A 20,861-nucleotide genomic window follows, 5' to 3' on the forward strand; every position below is an offset into this window, starting at 1 on the left:
TAACGCGGGCCGCGATTGGTCAGAACGGCGGGCGAGGGCGGGGCCTGGCTGCTCTAGGCCGGAAGTGGTGGCGGCGGCGGCCATGGCGGCGGCGGGGTCAGGCCGCTGCAGGCGAGACCCGTGTGGGACACTCTGCTTGCTGCTCACCTACGTCAGTGTGGGCTACGCGGACTACGTCATCCTCACGCACGTACTACTGCAGCCCGGCTTCCGGGGCAGGTAGGGGCGGGGCCTATCGGAGGGGGCGGGGCGCGTGTGGGCGGGGCCGGGCGTTGGGGCACGTGGTGGCAGCCAAGGGGCTTCCCCTGTAGGCCTGTGTGGCCCAGTGTGGCGAGGGGCTGCCGCACCGCTGGCCCGTGTCATGGGCAGTGGCACCGCCAGCATGGTGCCCTCGCCCGGGCCCAGCCTGGCTGGGCCGGGCCGGGCCCCCGCCAGGCTCCGCATTCAGCTCTTCCGGTCGCCCCTGGGTGCACGCAGGGGAGGATGGTGCAGTTCCTCTTGATATTAATGTCCGTGCTTTATTGGCCAGGTTAAACGACTCCGCAGCGCGTTCAGTGTCGTGCTGCGCAGGGCCCTGCTGGTCATAGTCCTAGAAAGGAGGGTCGGAGGGGACCTCAGGAGGTCACATCTAGTCCAGCCCGCCGCTGCAAGCAGGGCCAGCTCCGATTACATCATCCCAGCCAAGGCTTTGTCTAGCCAGGTCTTAACCTTTCAGGATGGAGACTGCACCACGTCACCTCTCTGGGGACTGTGTTCCAGTGACTTGCTACCCTTCTCACGGAAGAAGTTTTTAATATCTAACCTAAACTTCCCTTGCTGCAACTGGAGCTGATTGCTCCTTGTCCTGTCACCTGCCCCCACTGAGAACAGCCCACCTCCATCCTCTGTGCAGTCCCCCCTGCAGGGAGTTGAAGGCTGCTATTAAACCCCCCCTCAGTCTTCTCTTCTGCAGACTAAATACACTCGGTTCCTTCAGCCTCTCCTCACAAGTCACGTCTCCTGGCCCCTGAACCATTTTTGTTGCCCTCCACTGGACTTTGTTCAATTTGTTCACATCCTTTCTGGGGGGGGGCGGGCAAAACTGGACACAGGACTCGAGAAGTGGCCTCCCCAGTGCTGAGTAGAGGGGAAGGATCACTGCCCTCGATCTGCTGGCAGCGCTCCCACCAATGCAGCCCAGGATGCCGAGAACCTGGTGTGGCTCCCTGCCTCCATGACCCCAGCTGCTCGCTCTCTCCAGCCCCAGGGGAGCCCAGGGACAGGCGATCTGGTGCTGGGCTGCACATCTGACAGGTGTTGCTCTTTTGGTTCCGTTCTCCCAGCCTCTGGTGCCCATTCCATGCGGTGGCATTTAACCTCATCGTCTTCATGCTGCTGGCCTGTCACACACGAGCTGTGTTTGCTGATCCAGGTACGTTCCTGCCTGTGGTTTGTTCCTCTGCTCAAGCTGGGTGGGGGCAGTGACAGCTGTAGTGTTAGCACAGGGTTGCAGGAAGATTTGAGCTCTCTCTGTTGGGTGACTTTTGCCAGAGTTCCTTCCCCACCCTGCTGTTGGAAGGACGCCAGGATCTCTGGCTGAAACATTAGAGAAGAGGCCGTGCACTTGTGAGAAGATCCTGTTCCTTTCTGGAGGGACATCATTGACTTTTCCCATTAACAGAGAGAGGGAGTGAGCTGCATTAGTCAGGAGGAAGGCCTGGTAGATTTGCACTTTCTAGACCAACCAAATAAAAAATGTGTAAACTTTCATAAGCCGCAGCTCACTTAGTCGAGGCTATGCTGGCAGGGATGGCAGCCCCTCCGAAGCAGCTGATGAAGCAAGCTGCTGCTTATGAAAGCTTATGCATCTTTGATTAAGTTGGTCTACAAGGTGCAAATGTATCCTGCTTTCTTCCACCAAACTAGCCTGTGTGTTTGTGATCCTGGATCTTCCTGCTGTCTCTGGGGCGTGGCCCTGCCCAGCTAGGCTGGTCTGACTGGGATGGCAGGAGGCTTGACTTCAGGATGTGGCAAACAGAAGGTAGCTAGTGAGGAGGCTTTCTCTGTGGTGAACCAAGCGCTTGTCTGTTCTGGAGGCATAGGCTGGCCAGGCAGCAGGGCAGGGGATTGCCAGGGCCATCTGGCCTGATCAGCCAGCTACTCAGCAGCCAGTGTAAAAGCTGTTCTCTCCCCGTTAGAGCTCTCTGGAGAGAGGGGGTTGATTTTTCAGCTTCTTTTGCCTCCCAGATGCCTGGGTCAGTAGCGGGGAGGGGATAGTATGGCAGGGGGTGTCTCCACCACCTTTTGTGAACCTCCCAGGGTCACTATGGGGGTGTCAGAGGATGGCTGCAGGGTTTTACGGATCAGGGGCCAGGATTTCTGGGTTCTTCTTCCAGCTGTGATGCAGCCTCTCTGAACCCTGACCCCGATTGCTCCCCCACTGTGCTCCTTGTCCTTTGGAGGACTGGGAGACAGCATGTTGAGGTGGAACTGGTGGTGTAGAGGGCTGGGGTTGGGCTGTGTGTGCAAGGAGATGGGCACAGGCTGCAGCTAAGGTGGATCTGCCCTGACTAGTACTGTGCCTGCTGAGTCAGGGCAGGTGCTGCTGACAGCAAGCAGCGACACCCAGCTGGCTGCTCTCACTGCCTCCTGTTGTGGTTTCCAGGCATGGTCCCTCTCCCTGACACCGCTATCGACTTCTCTGATCTGCGCAGTGGCACGCCCCACAAGAATGACCGGGTGAGCTCCCTTCAGCACTCTGCGCTGCACATGGTTGTGGGAGACCTGGGGCAACAGCTGTCACTGCCCTGAGGGATATGGATCAGGATCTCAGTAAGCCTCTGGGGTCTGTGGCCATGGGTGTTAGAGCAGCCCCTCTAGTTGTGCAGCTGGGGTTCAGGCCCCTGCACCTTGACATCAGCTGGGAGGTGGAGGGGAGTTAGGGAGAGACTCCCCTGGGGGGACTGCAGGGCTAGTACTACTGGATTGCCCTGGCACTGGTCCAGCTGTAGTGGCAGCTTCTGCTCCATGTAATGTTAGGTCCTTCTGATGCTGGGAGCAGTGTGGCCCATGGGTGCAGGGACTGCTGCCCTGCACGTTCCACCTGCACCAGAGCACCCTGTGCCATTGGGAGGTGGAGGTGGAGACCATGCACCATAGCTAGCCTGCCATGGGATGAGAGCTGCTGAGCTGGCAGCTGCCTCCAGTGTCGTAGTACAAGCTATGAAGAACCAGAATCCAGCCTTGCAGCAGTGCCACAGGGGCTGCTGCCTCCTGGATTAGCCAGGGCAAGTACCTACCTCAAACTCCAGCAGAGTGTGGCTTTCCCTTGTGGTGGTGCAGACTGTGGCTGGCCTTCCCCTCTCCAGCCCCCACCAGGGCCATGAGGCTCTTTTGGTCTTACAGTAAATGGAGATGGGTTTGAAATGAGCATGTGCCCCTGGTGCTGCTGATGGCGAGGCTCCATCAGAATTGCAACTGGGGCCTGGTCTCTGGCGTGTTGTACAGGGAAGAGGGGGGAGGCTGAAGTGCCTGCAGAGCAGTGTGGCATGGAGTGAAAGAGACTTGAGAGTCCCCAGCAAAACAGCAGGGAGCTCACAGCGGAGGAGGGCCAGGGCAGGCTGTGCTTGCAGCTCTGCAGTGCTGGCTTGGCTTCCTCAGGACAGGGCTTGCAGCCCTGTGAGTTGGGGCAGACCAACTAGTGGGCTGGGTTGTGGCAGCCAAGCTGGGATTGTGCCCTGCATTCTGCTTGCCAAGGTTCAGTTTGTTCAGTTCTTGGCTTCCTCAGCAACGACACTCCCACTCTGTCTTTTCTGCTGCCCAGCCCTGTGCTGCTGGTCCCCAGGGTCCAGGTCTTGCTATCTAGGCTGGCTGTGAGGAGCTGCCAGCTGATTTCTTTCTTTCTCGCGCTCCCCAGGGGAATGAGGACTGGACAGTGTGCAATCGCTGTGAGACGTACCGGCCACCCCGAGCGCACCACTGCCGCATCTGCCACCGCTGCGTGCGCCGCATGGATCACCACTGCCCCTGGTGAGGCCCCACCCTGCTCTGCTCACACGGGGGAGCCAAGGTCACTTGCTCATATGAGCACTGCCTGGGATGGGTCCTGCCTCTATCACCAGGCTCACTGGCTGCAGAGCAAGCTCTCAGGGCTGAATCATATGTTGGTACATGCACGTGTGTATGTATCTGGCCTCACAGCAGAGCCCTGCATTGGCAGCACGGTGGAATCTACCCTTGCCTGCAGCTGCCTTGTCTGCTCCCTTGCATTGGGGGTTTGGAATTGATCTCCCTGCCCTGCTCTGTGCTGCCATTGCCCCTGACTGGCGGGGTATGGTATGGGTCTGAGCACACACAGACCCTTGCCAAGCTCTGACAGTGCAGCAGTGACTTCCAGTTCTTGGAAGGGCAAACCAGGAGGGCAGCAGGGCACTTATGACCCCTCATCCCAGCTCCCAGAGCCTTGCCCCTGCTGAGCCCTGCCCCTTGAGAGCATGCCAACTGGGTTGGTGGGGGGGCACCCTGTGGTTGCAGGCAGCAGTGTTGGGCCCTGGAGGGGGTAGGCGTCTTCCAGGCAGCAATGATCTTATTCCCAGTGCTGCTCTCTGCCTTCTCCCAGAGTGGCTGGAACCTGCAGCCCAGCTGTATGTGCGCGCTTCGGAGCAGCCTGCTCATTAGCCCTTGGCCCATGCATCCTGGGCAGTCACCAGCAGGATCCCTGGACTGCAGGGCCTTCCCTATTGCTCCCTCACAGGGGGCGTAATGAGCTGACCTCTCCCCAGAGCAGCGCTGTTTGAATGGTAGGCAGAGACCATGCTTCACTGCACCTCTGGGGTGGGAGGGTCATGCAGCCCCGTCACGCGCGCTCTTTCTCTGTAGGATAAACAACTGCGTGGGCGAATTAAACCAGAAATACTTCATCCAGTTCCTCTTCTACACGGGTACGTGGGGCTGCAGGGGTGGCTTGATGGGTGTGTGGGGAAGCCAGGGTGCATGGGTGGATCTAGGCAGACAAGGATCTAGGATTTTGAAAAGGAGGGTGCAAATGATTTGATGCATCATCACATATAACACAACACATTTTTCTCTGGTTAAGGAGTAACTAGAAGTCTAAGTAACATGCTAGGGGCCCAGCGCTATATTATTCAGTTTAAGACTAAAGTAAAAATAAATATACCTTTATTGGAACATAGGGAGACAAGGTTCTTTGGGTGAATCTCATATCTTTTATTAGACCAACTTAAATAGTTGGAAAAAAAAATTCTTAGCAAGCTTTTGGGTTTAAAAACCCTTTGTCAGACTGAGGAAGCCTCCGCAGTTGGTGTGTGCTCTTCCTGGATTGAATGAGAAGTAAAGAAGTCAGAGGCTGGGCTGGTGTGCTTGCAAGACAGGCAGTCAGGAAAGATGTAAACTGAGGAGTCGGTGGGTGAGAGACAGGCTGGGTGTGGGGGGAGTGAAGGGGGATGAATGTAGGTGGTAAATAGTGGAGAGGTACCTGGAGAGTCTGATGTCAGGCAGGTTATAATGTGTCATAAATCCAGTGTCTATATTTAGTCTATGCTTTTTATTGGAACATGCATGTAATTGCTAGATTATATATTAAGTTTTTAAAACAACAAACTGGGCAAAAATAGTCCAAACGTATTGTATTGTTAGTCTTGTAGTTGTTATAGTTAAATGTCCATCTCTTATTCAAATTCATTAAACAAAATCTTGCCGCCTTGAGCATCTTGACCATGTATCCAACACTTTGCTGTCAGTCATATCTACATCTGAATGAAGGTTTCTAGCTAAAGCTAAAATCAGTCTGCAGACCTGTAAACCAGAAGAGACTGCCAGGAATGACTAACACAACAAAATTGCCAGAGAAGGGATAGCTTGATTAGTAAAACATCAAGACCATTAAAAAGGAGAGAGGGTCATTGACACCTGTGGAAGGAAGAGAGATTTGCAGGAATGGAAGAGATGCTAATGAGCCATAAAGTCAATTGATTCCTGTAGCCCTGCCTGATTACTCCACTTCTCCTCTGGGGAAGAGGGTTTTCCATTTTGGGTGGAGCAGGAATCAAAGCACTGTTGCACCCACTGGATCCACTGCTACCTGGGTGGGTGACTGCGGCTCCTGGGCAGGCCCAGCCGGGGAGGCCCCTTCCTTTGCCAGCTCTGCAGCTCCCTCTTCCCATGCTAGAGGGAGCTCCAGCCCCACACAAGGACAGCTGCTGTGACCTGGACTGTGTGTGAAGCCAGCTCAGGGGAAGATCTTCTCTGTGGCAAAGCTGGGAGCCCTACTTCCTGGGCTCTGCCACGCAGCTCCTTGCTCCCACTGTTGGCAGAGTGCATGTGGGGGGTGCGCGGTGATGGAGGTAGCATGATTTGCAGCACTGCCTGGAGCTGGCCACAGTGACTTTAGTGCTTTGACTCCTGGCCTGCCGGGGCCATCTCTGTGCTCGGCCCTGTCCCTGCTCTCTGCTTCACCTGCCTCCCCCACAACTCTGCTATGTTTACACACATGTGAAGAGTTTGCAAGGGAGCGCTGGCATTTCCTGACTTGTCCTTGAGTCTGACATCGCTGTACAACAGGGGTGTTCAGTGTGGAGTCCAGTCTGTGGGGCAGATCCAGCCTGTGGAGCTAGGTGGTTGGATCACTCTGTGCGAGGGGGCAGGGAACCAGGCTGTCCCCTTCTAAGGCTGAGCAAGGGAATGGGATGCCTTGGCTGAATGGTCAACAGTAAAGCCCTTCCCCGGGGCCCCCATAATGGGCAAAGGCTGGATGGTAGTAGCTGCAGCAGCACAGATGAAACAGTCTGTGTGGATGAGAGGCATATGAGGGAGGAACAAGCAACTGTGCTTGGCGAGACTGTCGGGGTCTGTGATGGACCTGCAGGATCTTATGTGGGAATCTCAGTGAGGATCTTATGTGGGGATCTTATGTGGGGATCTCAGTCTTGGGGGATTTTAGGAGCAGCAATGTGTAATCCTGGGAGAGGCTTCAGTGTCCTGGTTCGCTCCCCGCCTGCTGTGAGATGCATTAATCTCCAAATTACTTAGTTGGCAGGTTTCTCTGTCGGGTGGCTGCTGTCCTAATGAGAGGCAAGCTACCTTAGGTGAAATTTTGGCTCTTATCAAGGACCCTGTAGAACAGCCATTCTTGACTAGGGGTTTGCAGCACCCCGAAGTGCCCTGAGATCCTTCCCAGCGTGCTGCGGATGCCACACACCACTGGCATGGGTAGGTTTGCAAGCATGATTCACAAGATAAGCCCTGAGACTTCAAACAGGAAACCAGGGTATTAAAAACATTCTGTCCTGCTGTGGTCTCTCTCAGCTCTTTGCAACAGAAAAATTCTTCTGTTCGTTTTTTTTTTCCCCCCACTGTCAAAAAATGATTGAAAACTAAGAACTGGCCTATCCCAACATGTGCCTTGAGTCTGAAAAGGCTGAGGACCATTGTTATGGAACAGGGTTGTCTGATATACAGCCTGTGGGCTGGATTTGGCCCATGGAGCTGTATGATGCATCCTGTGGGTCTCCAGACCAACCCCACACATGCTTCATGGTGCCTGAGGGGTCAGTCCAGAATATGGGTTGCATGAGGTGCCCCTGCCAGAACAGCCCTGTGTGCTGGCTCCAGCGTGTACAGGCATCCTGTCGCCTATCTGGATCACCCCCACAGCCAGCGTTCAGGCATGTCCAACAGGACGCTGCATGCAGTCCACGCCCTGGACCTCCCCTCTCTGCTGTGTGCAGTCCCAAGTCCAGCCCCCATGGTGCATACAGAGAGTCCCCCGGAGCGAAGCCAATCCACATTGCCTGTGGTGCCATGGACTGGACCTGACACTGTGGGTGCTGCACACGCCATGGGGTCGGTCCTGCAGACAGGCTCGGTGCCCTCATTTGGTCCATGGTGTTTGATGCCCCTGCTGTAGAAGAACCATGGGCTGTGGAAGATGCTCAAGGATCAAGTGGACACAAGCTGATCCAATTTAATCTTACTTGCAGGCAGGACAAAACAGGCCTCTAGCAAGGGCTTGGCCTTCAGGAGGACAAACTGAGAAACAGGCAATTATTTAAGGTGGTCGACTGCATTTGAGAGTGGAGAGATTCGGGTGTGGAAGCAGCGTGGAGCTACAGTATTTCATGGCAAAAGTACAAACATCCGAAGCAAAAGGAAAGATTGATAGGGAAGGGCCACAGTATGCCTGGGGTGAATGGCAGCCTTGTGTTGGGGCTGAGACATGGGAGGTGGGGCTGGGTAGGGAGGAGGGAGACAGCCTGTCTGGTCAAGGAGTGCAGGAACAGCATGAATGGCCAAAGGCCTGGTTGGGCTTGATCTTGTGAGGAAGATTCAAATTAGCAGCAAAGGTGTCTTTGGTCATATAAACAGCAGTTTGTGAGTGAGGTAACTGTGAGCATCCAGAAATTACGTGAGAGGCAAGGATTTCTTAGGGTTATATCTTTTACTGGACTAACTGTACGGTTGGGATATAGTTGGATGAGCTTTTGAATACAGAGAGAACCAGGAGAGAAGAAGTGGGGCCACTGAAGCAGAGGCAGAGATCACAGGCAGCCCTAATGCGGTTTGGTACTGAGCAAGTGCTTTGCCTTTAGTCAGGGTGAAGAGGCAGCTGAGGATACCGGAATGCAGAAAATACCGCATGAGAGAGAGAAACAAAACGTAGCCTGCGCTGAAACCAAATATGAGGGTTGCGTCCTCTCTATCCAGGCCCCCTGAAGGCATTGGCATGTGAAACAGCAACTCTTTTAGCACAGATCTTTTCTGGAACTGGGGGCTAGCATGTTGTGAGAGGAAAATAGCAAAGAGAGTGCCTGCTTCCAGAAAAGGGAGCATGCAATCCAGGCACTTACAGGTTAGTTGGCTTGGCTTCAGCTGTGCGTAAGATCTTAGAGCAGGCACTGAAGGGAAAGACATTTTAAACCATGGAAAGAAAAGGAAAACAGGACAAGGTGCAAGCTGGATTTCTGAAAAGGCTGATCATATCAGACTGAGCGAGTATCACTCTGTGATGGTGACTCTAAACTTGGGGTGCTTTGAGGTCCTTTTAAGGCTGCTGCTGTTGCACAATATGAGCGCTGTTAGGGGTGCAAATACCTACACTTGATTCACAAGGTGAACCCAGATCTTTCCAGTAGGAATCCAGTGTCAAAACCACCCTGCCCTGCCATGGGCTTGCTGAGGGCTTTGCAGCAGAAGAATTGCTCTAGAATTTTTCCAGAGTCAAGAAATGAATGAAAGTTATGAGTTGGCATGTCCTGATAGGGCCTGGAGTACAGAAAGGTGGATAACCACCGTTTTGTGATACCATAATGGGCTTCTTGGGCAAGGCCAATGCTGTGGACCTGATTTCATAGACATTAGGGGCTGGAAGGGACCTTGCAAGATCATTGGGTCCAGCCCCCTGCCCAAAGGGCAGGCAGTCAGCAGGGGTCAAATGATCCCAGCAACGCAGACATCCAAGTGTTTTTTAAAGGAATCCAGAGTAGGTGCCTGCATCACTTCTATGGGGAGCCTATTCCAGGCCCTGGGGACTCGGACAGTAAAGAAGCTTTTCCTTATGTCGAACCTAAAAGAGTCTTCCAGGAGTTTGTGACCATTGGACCTAGTCTTCCCATGGGGTGCCCTGGGGAACAAACGTTCTCCCAGTTCCTGATGCACACCCCTTATATATTTATAGGCTGCCACCAAGTCACCCCTGAGCCTATGCTTTTCCAGGCTGAAGAGTCCTGTGTCTCTCAGCCTCTCCTCATAAAGCCTGCTCTTTTGTCCTCTAATCATTTGCATAGCTCTCCTCTGGACTCTCTTGAGCTTTTCCATGTCCTTTCTGAATTGCAGAGCCCAGAACTGGACGCAGTACTCCAGCTGTTATCTCACCAAGGCCGAGTAAAGTGGGAGGCTGACTTCCCGGGTCTTGTTCGAGATGCATCGGAAAATGCAAGCCAGAGTTTTGTTTGCTTTGCTGGCTGCAGCATCGCATTGGTGGCTCATGTTCATCTGGTGGTCAATCATGACTTCCAAGTCTCTTTCAGACACGGTGCTAGATAGCATAGCACTGCCGAACCTATAAGTGTGGTGTGGGTTCTTTCTCCTAAGGTGGAGCACCTTGCATTTCTCGGCATTGACTGCCATCAGGTTTAGATTTGGCCACCTTGTAAGTCTGTCGAGGTCGGCCTGGATTTCCAGCCTATCCTCTAGGATGGTCACATTGGTGTCATCAGCAAACTTAGCCAGTCTGCTTATAACACCCAAGTCCAGATCATTTATAAACACATTGGAGAGTACAGGTCCAAGAACAGAGCCCTGGGGGACACTACTAGTTACGATGCACCGAGTTGATTTGGTTCCATCAACTATCACTCTCTGGGTCTGTCCACGGAGCCAGTTCCCCAGCCATCACACTGTGAAGTTGTCTAGGCCGCAGTTCCCCAATTTTTCCATGAGGACATCATGAGATACCAGGTCCAAGAATATGATATCCATCTCTTCTCCTTGTCTAGGTGATGCGTCATCTGGTCATATCATAGAAGGAAATCAGGTTGGTCAGACAAGATCTACCCACCATGCAGCCATGTTGGCTTTCTCTCAGAATATTACCTTCTGTTAGGATGTTGGTAATGGTTTCCTTGATGATTTTTTCCAGGATCTTTCCAGGGATTGAGATCAAGCTAATTGGCCTATAGTTCCTTGGATCTTCCCTTCTCCATTTCTTGAAGATAGGCACCACATTGGCCCTCTTCCAATTGTCAGGCACCTCACTTGAGCGCTGTGAGTTCTCAAATACCCTCGCCATAAGCTGTGCTATATAGTGTCAACTAGTTCCTTTAGCTCTCTTGGGTGCAGTCCATTTGGGCCAGCTGATTTGTGGATGTCCAGCCTCTTAAGATGTTGCCTCACAAGATCAGTGGTAATGATGGGTGCAGGTTCTCCCTTCCCCTGGTGATCCTGCCTCTTGTCAGGCAGGGTGATCCCACTGGGCTGATGGAAGACCGACGCGAAGTAGTCATTACGGAGATTGGCTTTTTCCTGAGTGTCGGTTATCAGCTGCCCCACTTGGTTTAGTAAGGGTCCAATGTTACCCATGTTCTTTTTCTGACTACCACATATTTGAAGAAGGACTTTTATTGTCCTTAATTTGAGTGGCCAGTTCGAGCTCTGTTTCAGCCTTGGCTTCCCTTGTTTGCTCCCTACAGGTGCAGGCTAGTGTTGAGTACTCCTCCTTAGTGATGTTTCCCATTTTCCATCCTTTATAAGCTTCTTTTTTTAGGTGCAGGAGGTCCTTCAGTTTCCTAATGAGCTAAAGGGGGGGGGGGGGGGCAGAATCCAGCCCTTTTGCTACTTTTTCTGTGGGTTGGAATGGACTTCCCTCGTGCTTCAAGGATTGCATCCCTGAGGAGCGACCATTCATCATGGGCATTCCTTGCCTGCCAGATTGTGGTTTCTCATGGTCTGAACAACTAGCCTCCTAAGCTTGTGGAAGTTGGCCTTCCTAAAGTCGAGGACTTTCGTGTTGCTGACTAACTTGCTAGCTTTGCGGTGAATAGAGAAAGTGCTCAACTCGTGGTCACTGTCTCCCAGCTTCCCTTCGATTCTCAGGTCACTGACTAGATCATCCTTTTTGGCCAGTACCAGGTCCAGTAGCGTCTTGCCCCTTGTCAGTCTGTAGACTTCTTGAGACAGATAAAGCTCGTCAATGCTTGTGAGGAAGCATTGCGACCGATCGGATTTGGCTGAGTGCTCTTCCCATGAGATGTCCAGGTAGTTAAAATCGCTCATGACCACCATGTACTGAAAGCATGCAGCCTCAGCCAGTTCCCTGGTGAACTCATGGTCAAGTACTTGCTCTTGATTAGGAGGTCAGTAGTAGACTCCTACCATTATATCCCCTTCACCACATTTCCCCCCTTATTCGTACCCGGAGGGTCTCAAGTTGCCCTCCTCGGTTGTCAATTTCCTCCTGTAGGGAAGCGTATTGGTCTTTCATGTAGAGAGCTACACCTTTCCCCCCTTTCTTGCATCCCCATCTCTCCTGTACAAGGTATAGCCATCTATACCTGTGGTCCAGTCATAGGTGGAGTCCCACCAGGTCTCCAGTATCCCTATGAGATCATAATCATTACTGTTTAGGAGTAGGGTTGGCTTCTCCTGTTTGTTGCCCAAGCTCCTGGCATTTGTGTAAAGACAAGTGAGTTTGCCATCGGAGGCCCTAGGACTCCTTCAAGAGACCCATCCCTGGAGTGGGGTAGGAGTTTGTTTCCTTGTACAGCTTGACCTAATGGTTTGGTGGCTGATGCTTGGTAGACTTGCACCAGTGGTTATCTGCCCTTCCCCCAGCAAACTTAGTTTAAAGCCCATTCTGGCTGAGAAGAGCTTCTTCCCTGTGTGAGTGAGGTGGAGGCCATTCCTTCCCAATAACTCGCTGACTCGCTCTTTGAAGCATGGGCTGTGTGGCGGGCCAGTAGGGGGAGCTCCTGCGTTGAGCCTCCCACCTCACTACGCCTGTCCACTTTCCGGACTCCACGTGTCCCTCCAGGGGCGCCTAAGCCCTGGCAGACCCCCTTTCGAGCCCCACTGCAGAGTCCGGGGGTAATGTGTACTGTCACCACCCCGAGAAGGGACTGTCTGGGTCCTGTGTCCTTGGGGAAACACAGGCCTAATAGTCCTATGGGTACTCAACCCAATACAAGAACTTGGGGCACTTCCCCAAGTCGGGGGCCAAAAAGGATAGTCTCCCTTAGTCCGCAGACCCAAGGGACCTCCTAGGCATAATTAAACCCACCCCTCAATAAGTCTCCTACACCAGTCACAAAGGAGAACTTTATTGGTTACAGGGGGTAGGGTTAGACTAGGGTACAGGGTAGAGCAATATCAGAGAAATCCCATAGAGCAAACTCCTGTGGCTGGGGTAGCCTTTGATCTCGCATCTGAGTTACTGCAAGCTATATATCTAGTTGGATCTCAGTTAGCTTACCTACAAGTATCATCCAGAGGCAGGTGGAGATTCCCTCTGGAGGCAGGCGGTTCCTTGATCATGAGTTTTGAGAGAGAGAGCAAGTTTCAGATGATACAGCTCTTCTTTGTTCCTGAGTATCCCTCATGGCTGCTGCCCTGCTCCTCCTGGGCAGTCCTTAACTTTTATAGCCCTTGTGACCTCATTTACTTGGTCCAATGGAGGCCAGTGCCTGCTGGCTGTCAGCCAACCAATTTGAAATACATCACTAGTTGCTGGGCAGACTCTAGCCCTCCAGGAAGGAAGCCCCTCACCCAGGTATGTGATGCCAGTCACATAGGCAGAGGGAGCAGGTTTCCCCCCTCCCTCAGGAATGTATCCAGCTCAGGTTACCCAACGAGAATAGGTAAAGGTATGTATCCTCTGCTGGGCCCATCCTAATCACAATTGTCACAGAGCAGAGTTTTTGGGGGAGAAGCAAAGGTGGCTTTCTGCCACAAGCTGTGGTTGTAGAAGCTGAAGCTTTCATGATGGCACCAGCGCTGCAGTCTTCTGTTTACTTCCTGAATTCTTCTCACCCTCCTATGCCTGTGATCCGTAGCGGGAAGGATCGAGGAGAAAACCACCTGCACCCCCTGTGGCGGGCCAGTAGGGGGCGCTCCTGCATTGAGCCGCCCACCTCCCTGCGCCCGCCCACCTTCCAGGCTCCGAGTGCCTCCCTGGGGTGCCTCACATTCGGCCAACCCCTTCCCTGGAGCACACCCGCTAGCCTGGGGTTCCCGCTGCCACCATCCAAGGCTCTGGACTCACTTCTGGCTCTGCGCACCTTGGAGAACACAGGCCTGATCGTCCAATGGGTCCTAGACCCAATACAGGCACTTGGGGCACTTCCCCAAGTCAGGGGCTTATTAGGGAAGCCTCCCTTAGTCCACAGACCTAAGGAGCCTCCTCGGCATAATATAGACCCCCCCTCAATAAGTCTCCCACACCGGTCACAAGGAGAACTTTATTGATTCAGGGGGTCGGGCGGAAACAGGGTAAAAGGTAGAGCAATATCAGAGGAATATCAGAGGAATCCCATAGAGCAAACTAGAATGGCTGAGGTAGCCGTTTAAACACGCATCTGAGTTACTGTAAGCTAAATATCTAGTCTGATCTCGAGTAACTTACTCACACGCATCGTCCAGAGGTGGTTGGAGTTTCCTCTGGAGGCAGGACACTCTTGGAGCATGTGGTGATGAGGAGAGAGCCAGGTTCAGATTCACCTGGATGACCGCATGGCTAATGGCCGCCTTCTTCCTGGACCGGGCCTTTAAATAACCTTCCTGACCTCAGCAGCCCGGTCCAATCGAAGCTGCCAGTGCTGGCCACTAGTCAACCAATTTAAAAAGCATCATGGGTCACCTGGGCCGGTGAGTGGAGCTTTTCCCTCCCCCTCCCCAGGTACCAGAGCATCGCCTCCCAGGCACCAGGCTTTTGTCATGTAGGCAGGGAGGGAGATCCCCGCCCTGAGGGATTCAACACCAGCCTCTCAGGCTGGCAGAGACAGGTCTCTGGAGAGGGGCACCGACGGTGGCATTTCTGCCACACCCCCAACCCTTTGAGCCCCGTCGCTAGAGTCCTGAAGTCATTCATGACCCGCCTGGGATTGCTCCAGGCCTTGTTATTTGCGCCCACATGAATAAGGAGCATGGGTCCTTTATCCAGGTCCAATCAGGTTTTGGATGCCAGGTGTCATGGGGAAATGTTTGGCTAGGCTGGAGACGATAGGGATCAATGCCATGATCTTGAGGTGGGCTTGAAGGGCACCTGGGGCTTGTTTCCAGTGGTGTCATCAGGGATACTTTCCTGTTTAATAGTTTCGTAAGCGACCTTGATGCTAGTGGTAGAAGTGTCCTTGTTACCTTTGTGGGTGCTGCTGCTTTGAGGGCATGGAAGAGGACCAAAAGTATTACACAGGGAGATCTAGGGAAGCTTGGACTGGCCTGTTGAGACCAGAAATGAGGTGTTTTGCCCCTCCTGTGACTGCTGCTAGCTTGGGAAGGGGGTAGGAGGGGCAGGTTTTCTTCTTCTGAAGCCCCAGACCATTAGCCACAGCTCCAGCTGGGGGCAGTCACTGGGGTGCACTGATGCGGTTGCTGGCACAGGACATACAGAGGTCCCTGGCTGCAGGATCTTGCTCCTCCGCTCAGAGTCAGACCAGTCACCAGATGTGGGGTGAGGAAGGAGCTTTACCCTGGATCTGGCGTGGCTGGGAGTGGGGGGGCTCTGCTGCACGTGCAGTCTGGCTTGTGCTAACTCCTCACTCTGTCCCAGGGCTGGCCAGCCTCTATGCCATGGGGCTGGTGCTGACCACCTGGCTGTGGCCAGCAGACAAGGGATTGTCAGAGAATGTGGCAGAAGCAGATGGAGGCGCCTCAAACAGCCACGTCCACATGTGAGTGCAGGTGGCTGTGACATAGCCTCCGACCCCAGCTGCTGCTGCTTGGTGACGGACACCAGCCAGGATGGGAGGGGGCTGAGGCCAGGGCAAGGCTCCCAAGTCATTGGCCTGCTGCCCTGTGGGTGGGAGAGCAGCCGGTAGCAGCAAGGGGCTCGGGCTGTCTTGGCCACCCTTGACAGAGGCCACCCAGCATCCATGGTGCAGGGCTGGGCCATGCAGCTGGGCAATTCTGGTCCAGAGTCCTGGGTGTCTCACCCTGGGCCCTCCCCTGAGAGCCTCTGGCTGGGCCAAATGCTGCCAACAGCTTACCTGCTCCCCTCCCTTCCAGGGCCCACTGCATCATCCTACTGGTGGAGTCCGTCCTCTTTGGCCTCTTCGTCACAGTCATATTCTACGACCAGGTTAGTCTGCAAGGGGCCCTGCAGCTGACTGCCCAGGCTGCTGTGTAGTGCAGCACCTCCTGCTGCCAGGACCATGGCCAGGGCCTGGACCTGATGAGAGCCCTTCCCCAGCCAGCACTTCTGCCCTGCTGTGCCCCTGGCTGGGACAGTAGTTGTGGGTCCAGACGGCAGCAACTGCAGCTCTCATTTCTTTGTTCCCCAGGTTGTCTCCATCATCACAGATGAAACCCCTATTGAGCAGCTGAGGAACCGGCTACTGAAGGAGGCAAACCGGGAGGTGGCACACACACGGAAGCCCAAGATTGCCCTGTTGCGGGAGGTGTTCGGGCGAGGTGGGCCGGGGCCGGGGCCAGGCCAGGCTCCCTGGAGCACACGGGCTGTGAGAACTGGGGGTGGTTCCTATGGGAGGAAACATGGGCACAATATCAGGGGAAGCGCTGCCCATGACAGCCAGGCTGTGAGTCAGGCTTGGCCCAGGGTAGGGAGCCTGTCCTGTTGCCCCCATGGTGATGGGCCTCTGGGGTGGTACCAGCTCCTTTCCCTGCGTTGCCCCACCTCAAACTTGGCAGGCAAGGCCTGAGCGTGGATCAGAGCATGTCCTTGTTGTGCACAGGGCAGTATCCCAGCTCCGTGCCCCCTGACCCCTTACCCTCTTTTCTTTCAGGCTTTGTGATCTGCTGGTTTTTCCCCTGTAACTGCAGCCCACCCTCAGGTGGGGGCCCGTCCTACAGCTACCTACCCAACTATGATGTATGACCTCCTGGCTGCAGCAGGCCCTTTGCCCTGCCATCACCTGGGCAGCTGCTGCCTCTCGCCTGTGGCCCCAGGGAGACAGATGACATTCATCTGTTTCTGTTGGCTTTGCAGAGCTGGCCCGAGAGTGGCCTTGCACTAGGCAGGTGCACCGAAGCCAGGCATATCAGCGGGGGTGCTGGCTGGGCACCTGCCTTCCTTGGGAAGCCTCAACTGAGAGCTGGTGCACTCTCCAGCCTCTGTGCTGGACTCCCCATAGCATCAGGGCTGCCGACAGTCTCTGTTGGCTCTGGAGTGCCTCTTCTGCAGTGGTGGCCCGTTCCACACTGCCATGAGGACATGCTCATCCGCTCCCCTGCTGTGCTCTTTGCAGTCCGATCAGTGTTAATTGTTGCCTGGGAGCCTCCATCACGTACTCGAGGTGCTGGTGCCAAGTACTACACAAACAGAACAAGGAGCCCCACAAGCCCATGGGAGACACTGGTGGGAGCACAGAGCATGGCAGACAGGCACTGTGGCTAATTGTGATGTGAAGGTAGAAGGCAAAGAAGCTCCCCCAGGTAAGGGGGGCTGGAGAGGATGATGTGGCTTGTCCCCGGGAACTAGCCCTCCCATTTGCCAGGGAAGGGTGTCATGCTGACTGCCCAGGTGGCAGGGGCCCAGCCCTTGGAGCACAATGGCATGAGGTAGGGCAGTATCCCTGGTCCCTGTTAATCTGCTGTGTGGCCTCCAGAGCAGGTGCAGCCCTTGCGCAGCACTGCTTGTGACCTAGGCTGTCACTGCCCCAACTTCCCACCCAGACCACCCTGGGCAGTCTGGTTGGACACCGGCCCCAGGCACCACAGGTTAAACCCTCCCACTGGAGCGGGGTGGGCATGCTGCTATGCTGAGGCTGCCTGCAGGGATCCTACTCCTGCCAGGCACAGGCAGTGCCCACCTCTCCCACAGGCAGCGAGGCTGGTGAACAGGCTGGTGGCCCAGGTGCTGAGGGCAGTGGGTGCCAGGACAGCTCAGGCAAAAAGCAGGAACTCTTCCCTTGCCCTGCACTATTGCAGCTGGCCCCTCTGGCATGCTCCTCGCTCGGCTGGGAAGCGGGGCATGGGGTCTGGGTACTGTCAGGTGTCAGAGTGGTCAAGCCTGCCTGGAGTAGCTGTCCAGGTACAGTGGCCTGGGGTTTCCTGATGGCAGGGCCTCCCCCACCACCTGCGAGTGCAGGACTGAGCTGTGCCACTGTGGTAGAGCCTGCTGGATTCTGCGAGTTTGTGCTGGCTTGGTTCTGGGTTGACCTCCGTGCTCCCTTATTTGAGGTGACCTGGGGCTGGTGCCCCAGCCCAGCTGCTCCTTCCCCTGTGGGAGCATGCAGGGCAGCTGGCTGTCTCCACTCTCCAGGGTGGCTGGTAGCACAGCCTGGCCCCTGCTCCCTGCAAGCACCTGCATCCCTGGCAATGCCCTCCCCTCTGACTGGCGCCTCCCCCAGGGCCCTGTTCAAGTAGCCCCTGGCCCATGAGCATCACTGGGAGACCTGGAGAGAGTGGCTGGACCCCGGACCCACCATTCTGGTCCCAGCTGGACCAGCTTCCTCGGAAGCCTCCAGGGAAGGAAACTGCAACTTCTTGAGGCTGCTGGGACCCCATACTGGGGTTGGCTGGAGTCCTGCCTCCCCTGTGTGTTACAAGTCACCACGGAGGAGAGCTGTATTAATAAAGTCTCTTCCTCGGTGGGTGATGTGTGCGGTGACCTGGTGTGAGCTCCCCTCTGCCAGGCAGGGGAGCTGGACAGGGGCCCATGCATGCTATCAGGCAGCTCAGGTTGGTGGTCCCTGTGTACCCAGGCCTGTGTAGCCCTGGGGCCACTTGGCTTCATCTCTCTGTCACGCTGCCATGGGGGGGATCAGACACCCAGCATCCCAGTTCATGCTAGGGAGGGCCTGGCCCCAACACTGTAGCCAGCCCCATGCCCCCAGCCCCTCCCATGTGAGGTCCCTGCTGCAGTGTGTTTGGTGCCCCTGGGGAACAGGGCATGAGTGGCTCTCAGGGAATGAGCAGGTGGGGAGCAGTCCCTGGGTCATCCTATCCCCTGTAAATCTGTATGGCAAAAGGTAAGAGCATCCTTCCTGCTGCCCTAGCCGGGCTGCCAGCTGGGCTGGGAAGAGCTAGGGGTCCGTGCTGGGGGCAGGTTGTGTGCACCCACAGGGTCTGGTGCTGGGAGAAGCCATTTCGGGGCCTGACAGCCGTACGTACCTCCATGCTCCAGGCTCCCCTGGCTGCGGGGCTGGGCCCCAGGTCTGTGTGGGCCCCTTGGGCGGGGGCTGCTGGTGCTGCTTCCAGTGCCATCAAGTGCAGTAGGGGTCCTGGGCGTGCGGCTGCCAGGAAGCCTGGCCCAGGGCTGTGCTGCTCACTGCTGGGCAGGGCTGTGGGCAGCAGGCACTGCCCGTCCCACTGCAGCGCTGGCATGGGCCCCTTTGACCCCAGGTCTGGTCCAGTGACAAAACCAGGATGTCTCACAGGTGCTGCCGCCTCCCCTCCTCAATCCCGGAGAGTGTTTGCTTCGTGCCAGTGCCTACCAAGCCCCAGGGCAGCCATGCTGGCTGGCTGCTGTTTGGCTGCCAGCGGGATTGTGCGCCTGTGGCAGCAGCTGATAACCTTTTGCTCCCTCCCTCCTCCTGCCCAAGTCGATGCCTGTGGCTGCTGCCCTGGCCCCCTGCCCTGGGCCCGCTGCTGTAACGTGCCAGGCTGCGCCCACCTGTGGCTCTGCTCCGGGACCCTGTGCTCTGCGTCTGCGCACGATGAGTTTGCTGCACCCGGTGACCTGAGGCTGCCCCCTCACCCCCAGCCAGGGCAATGCGGGGCCAGAGGCCAGGGATTGAAGAGGTGGTACAGCCACTGGTCAGGGATGATCTAGGTGTAGTGATGCCTGTGTGCTAGCATGGGGATATCCCAGGCTTTGCTGGTTGTCCGTGTCCTGCCCCACACTTTGCTGTAACACGTGTTGGGGTATTTTTAAGAGGACTGAGTGTTGACTGCAGCCCAGGCTGGGGATGGGGACTGTGCTGTGCCAAGGCTCCAGCTGGGCCCAAAGCCAGAAGGTGTTGGCTTAAAGGGACTTGCCCTTCTGCTCAGGCTCAGACTGGGGCCATATTTGGGGTCAGGAAGGAATTTCCCCTCCTGTTCATCTGTTCATATTGGTATGGACTGGGGGGGGGGGGGGGGGGTTGCCTTCCCCTGTAGCAGGGGCACAGCCCCTGCCTGGTGTCTCTCGAGCGTTTATTGACAGCATTTCATAGAAGCAGGACGCTGGCTGTCCTGGTTTCCCTGCTGCACCTGTGGCAGGGTCGGTGCTAGGTCTGCGTCGTCAGGGCTGGCAGTAGTCGTATGTAGAGTTTAGATGACGTTATCTGGGCTGGTTCGGGCAAGGCTGATCCTGCCCCAGGTGGAGGATCAGAGGTGACGTGACCTGGAGGTCCCTTCCAGCCCCACTGCTCTGTGATCCTGCCTCTGTCTCCATTTCCTGGCTTGCAGCAGCCCGCAGAGCCAGGTCCCAGTTTGCTCAGCCCCCACATGGAGCATGGGCTCTGTGCTAGCTCCCCACTGAGTGTCTGGGGAACGTGGCATCCCCTCCCTGGCTGTGGCTGCCTGCCCGGGCTGCTGCGGGACACCTTACTTGGCTGTGGCACATGGCCCTGGGTAGTGGTGCTGCCAGTCTCAGGGTAGCAAGTTGCACCGACCCCCACAGGGCTTGGGGGACTAGGGTCCATCTGGGACCAACTGCTGGCGGTGGCCAGTCATCCCTCCCCACTTGCCCACTCCCCCCAGCTTCCCCCAGGCCCAGCATCCAGGCGGCAAGCAGCCTCCCTGCACACACGGCTTCCAGGTATGTCTGGAGCAGGGCAGGAGTCACAGCCCAGCGGGGTTGGGGCTGGGGCTCCCAGCTCCACCCTCCCCACACAGCTTTCATTGGGGAGCAGCCCCGAGCCCACGAAGAGGCAGCACTCGAGTGTGTTGTATAAATAGCCTTAAATAACCCGGCAGGGCTTTATTACAAAAAGAAGAAAACCATCGCCACGCGGTGGCAGGGGCGCGGCCAGCGCGGCCGCAGGGTTGTGTTAAATAAACCTCTTAAATTATGCACCCCAGACTTGCTGCGCTGCGGTGGGGGAAGAGGGAGTGGGGGCAGGAGGCAATGCTCCCCCCTCCCCCCGGAAACAATGACAGCCCACAGGGCAGGGGTGGCTCATTGCATCCCCCTTTGCCCACTCCCATGGCCAGAGCCCAGCCCTGAGACCGGCCCAGGGCACAGAGTCGCCCCCCTCCCTTCCCCCCTCCCC

At 55.8% G+C, this 20,861-nt stretch overlaps 1 protein-coding gene across 1 annotated transcript; it reads left to right on the plus strand.

Annotated features, from left to right (window-relative positions):
- The first annotated feature begins 51 nt into the window (after positions 1 to 51).
- Positions 52 to 20,662, plus strand: LOC102574936 (palmitoyltransferase ZDHHC3). The gene is made up of 9 exons (XM_059718689.1): positions 52 to 219; positions 1,323 to 1,411; positions 2,645 to 2,718; positions 3,896 to 4,008; positions 4,858 to 4,919; positions 15,257 to 15,377; positions 15,712 to 15,784; positions 15,987 to 16,116; positions 16,449 to 20,662. The coding sequence occupies exons 1-9, from the start codon at positions 83 to 85 to the stop codon at positions 16,538 to 16,540; spliced, it is 891 nt and encodes a 296-aa protein (XP_059574672.1). The 5' UTR covers positions 52 to 82; the 3' UTR covers positions 16,541 to 20,662.
- Positions 20,663 to 20,861: the final 199 nt, after the last annotated feature.

This window comes from Alligator mississippiensis, chromosome 15, assembly GCF_030867095.1.
Source record: "Alligator mississippiensis isolate rAllMis1 chromosome 15, rAllMis1, whole genome shotgun sequence".
Classification (NCBI taxonomy): Eukaryota; Metazoa; Chordata; order Crocodylia; family Alligatoridae; genus Alligator; species Alligator mississippiensis.

Coding starts and splice junctions, on each gene's coding strand:
- LOC102574936 (XM_059718689.1), top strand. CDS start 83: ATGGCGGCGGCGGGGTCAGGCCGCTGCAGGCGAGACCCGTGTGGGACA. Junction 1,412..2,644: donor AGCTGTGTTTGCTGATCCAG/GTACGTTCCTGC, acceptor TGTGGTTTCCAG/GCATGGTCCCTCTCCCTGAC. Junction 15,378..15,711: donor TCAAACAGCCACGTCCACAT/GTGAGTGCAGGT, acceptor CCTCCCTTCCAG/GGCCCACTGCATCATCCTAC.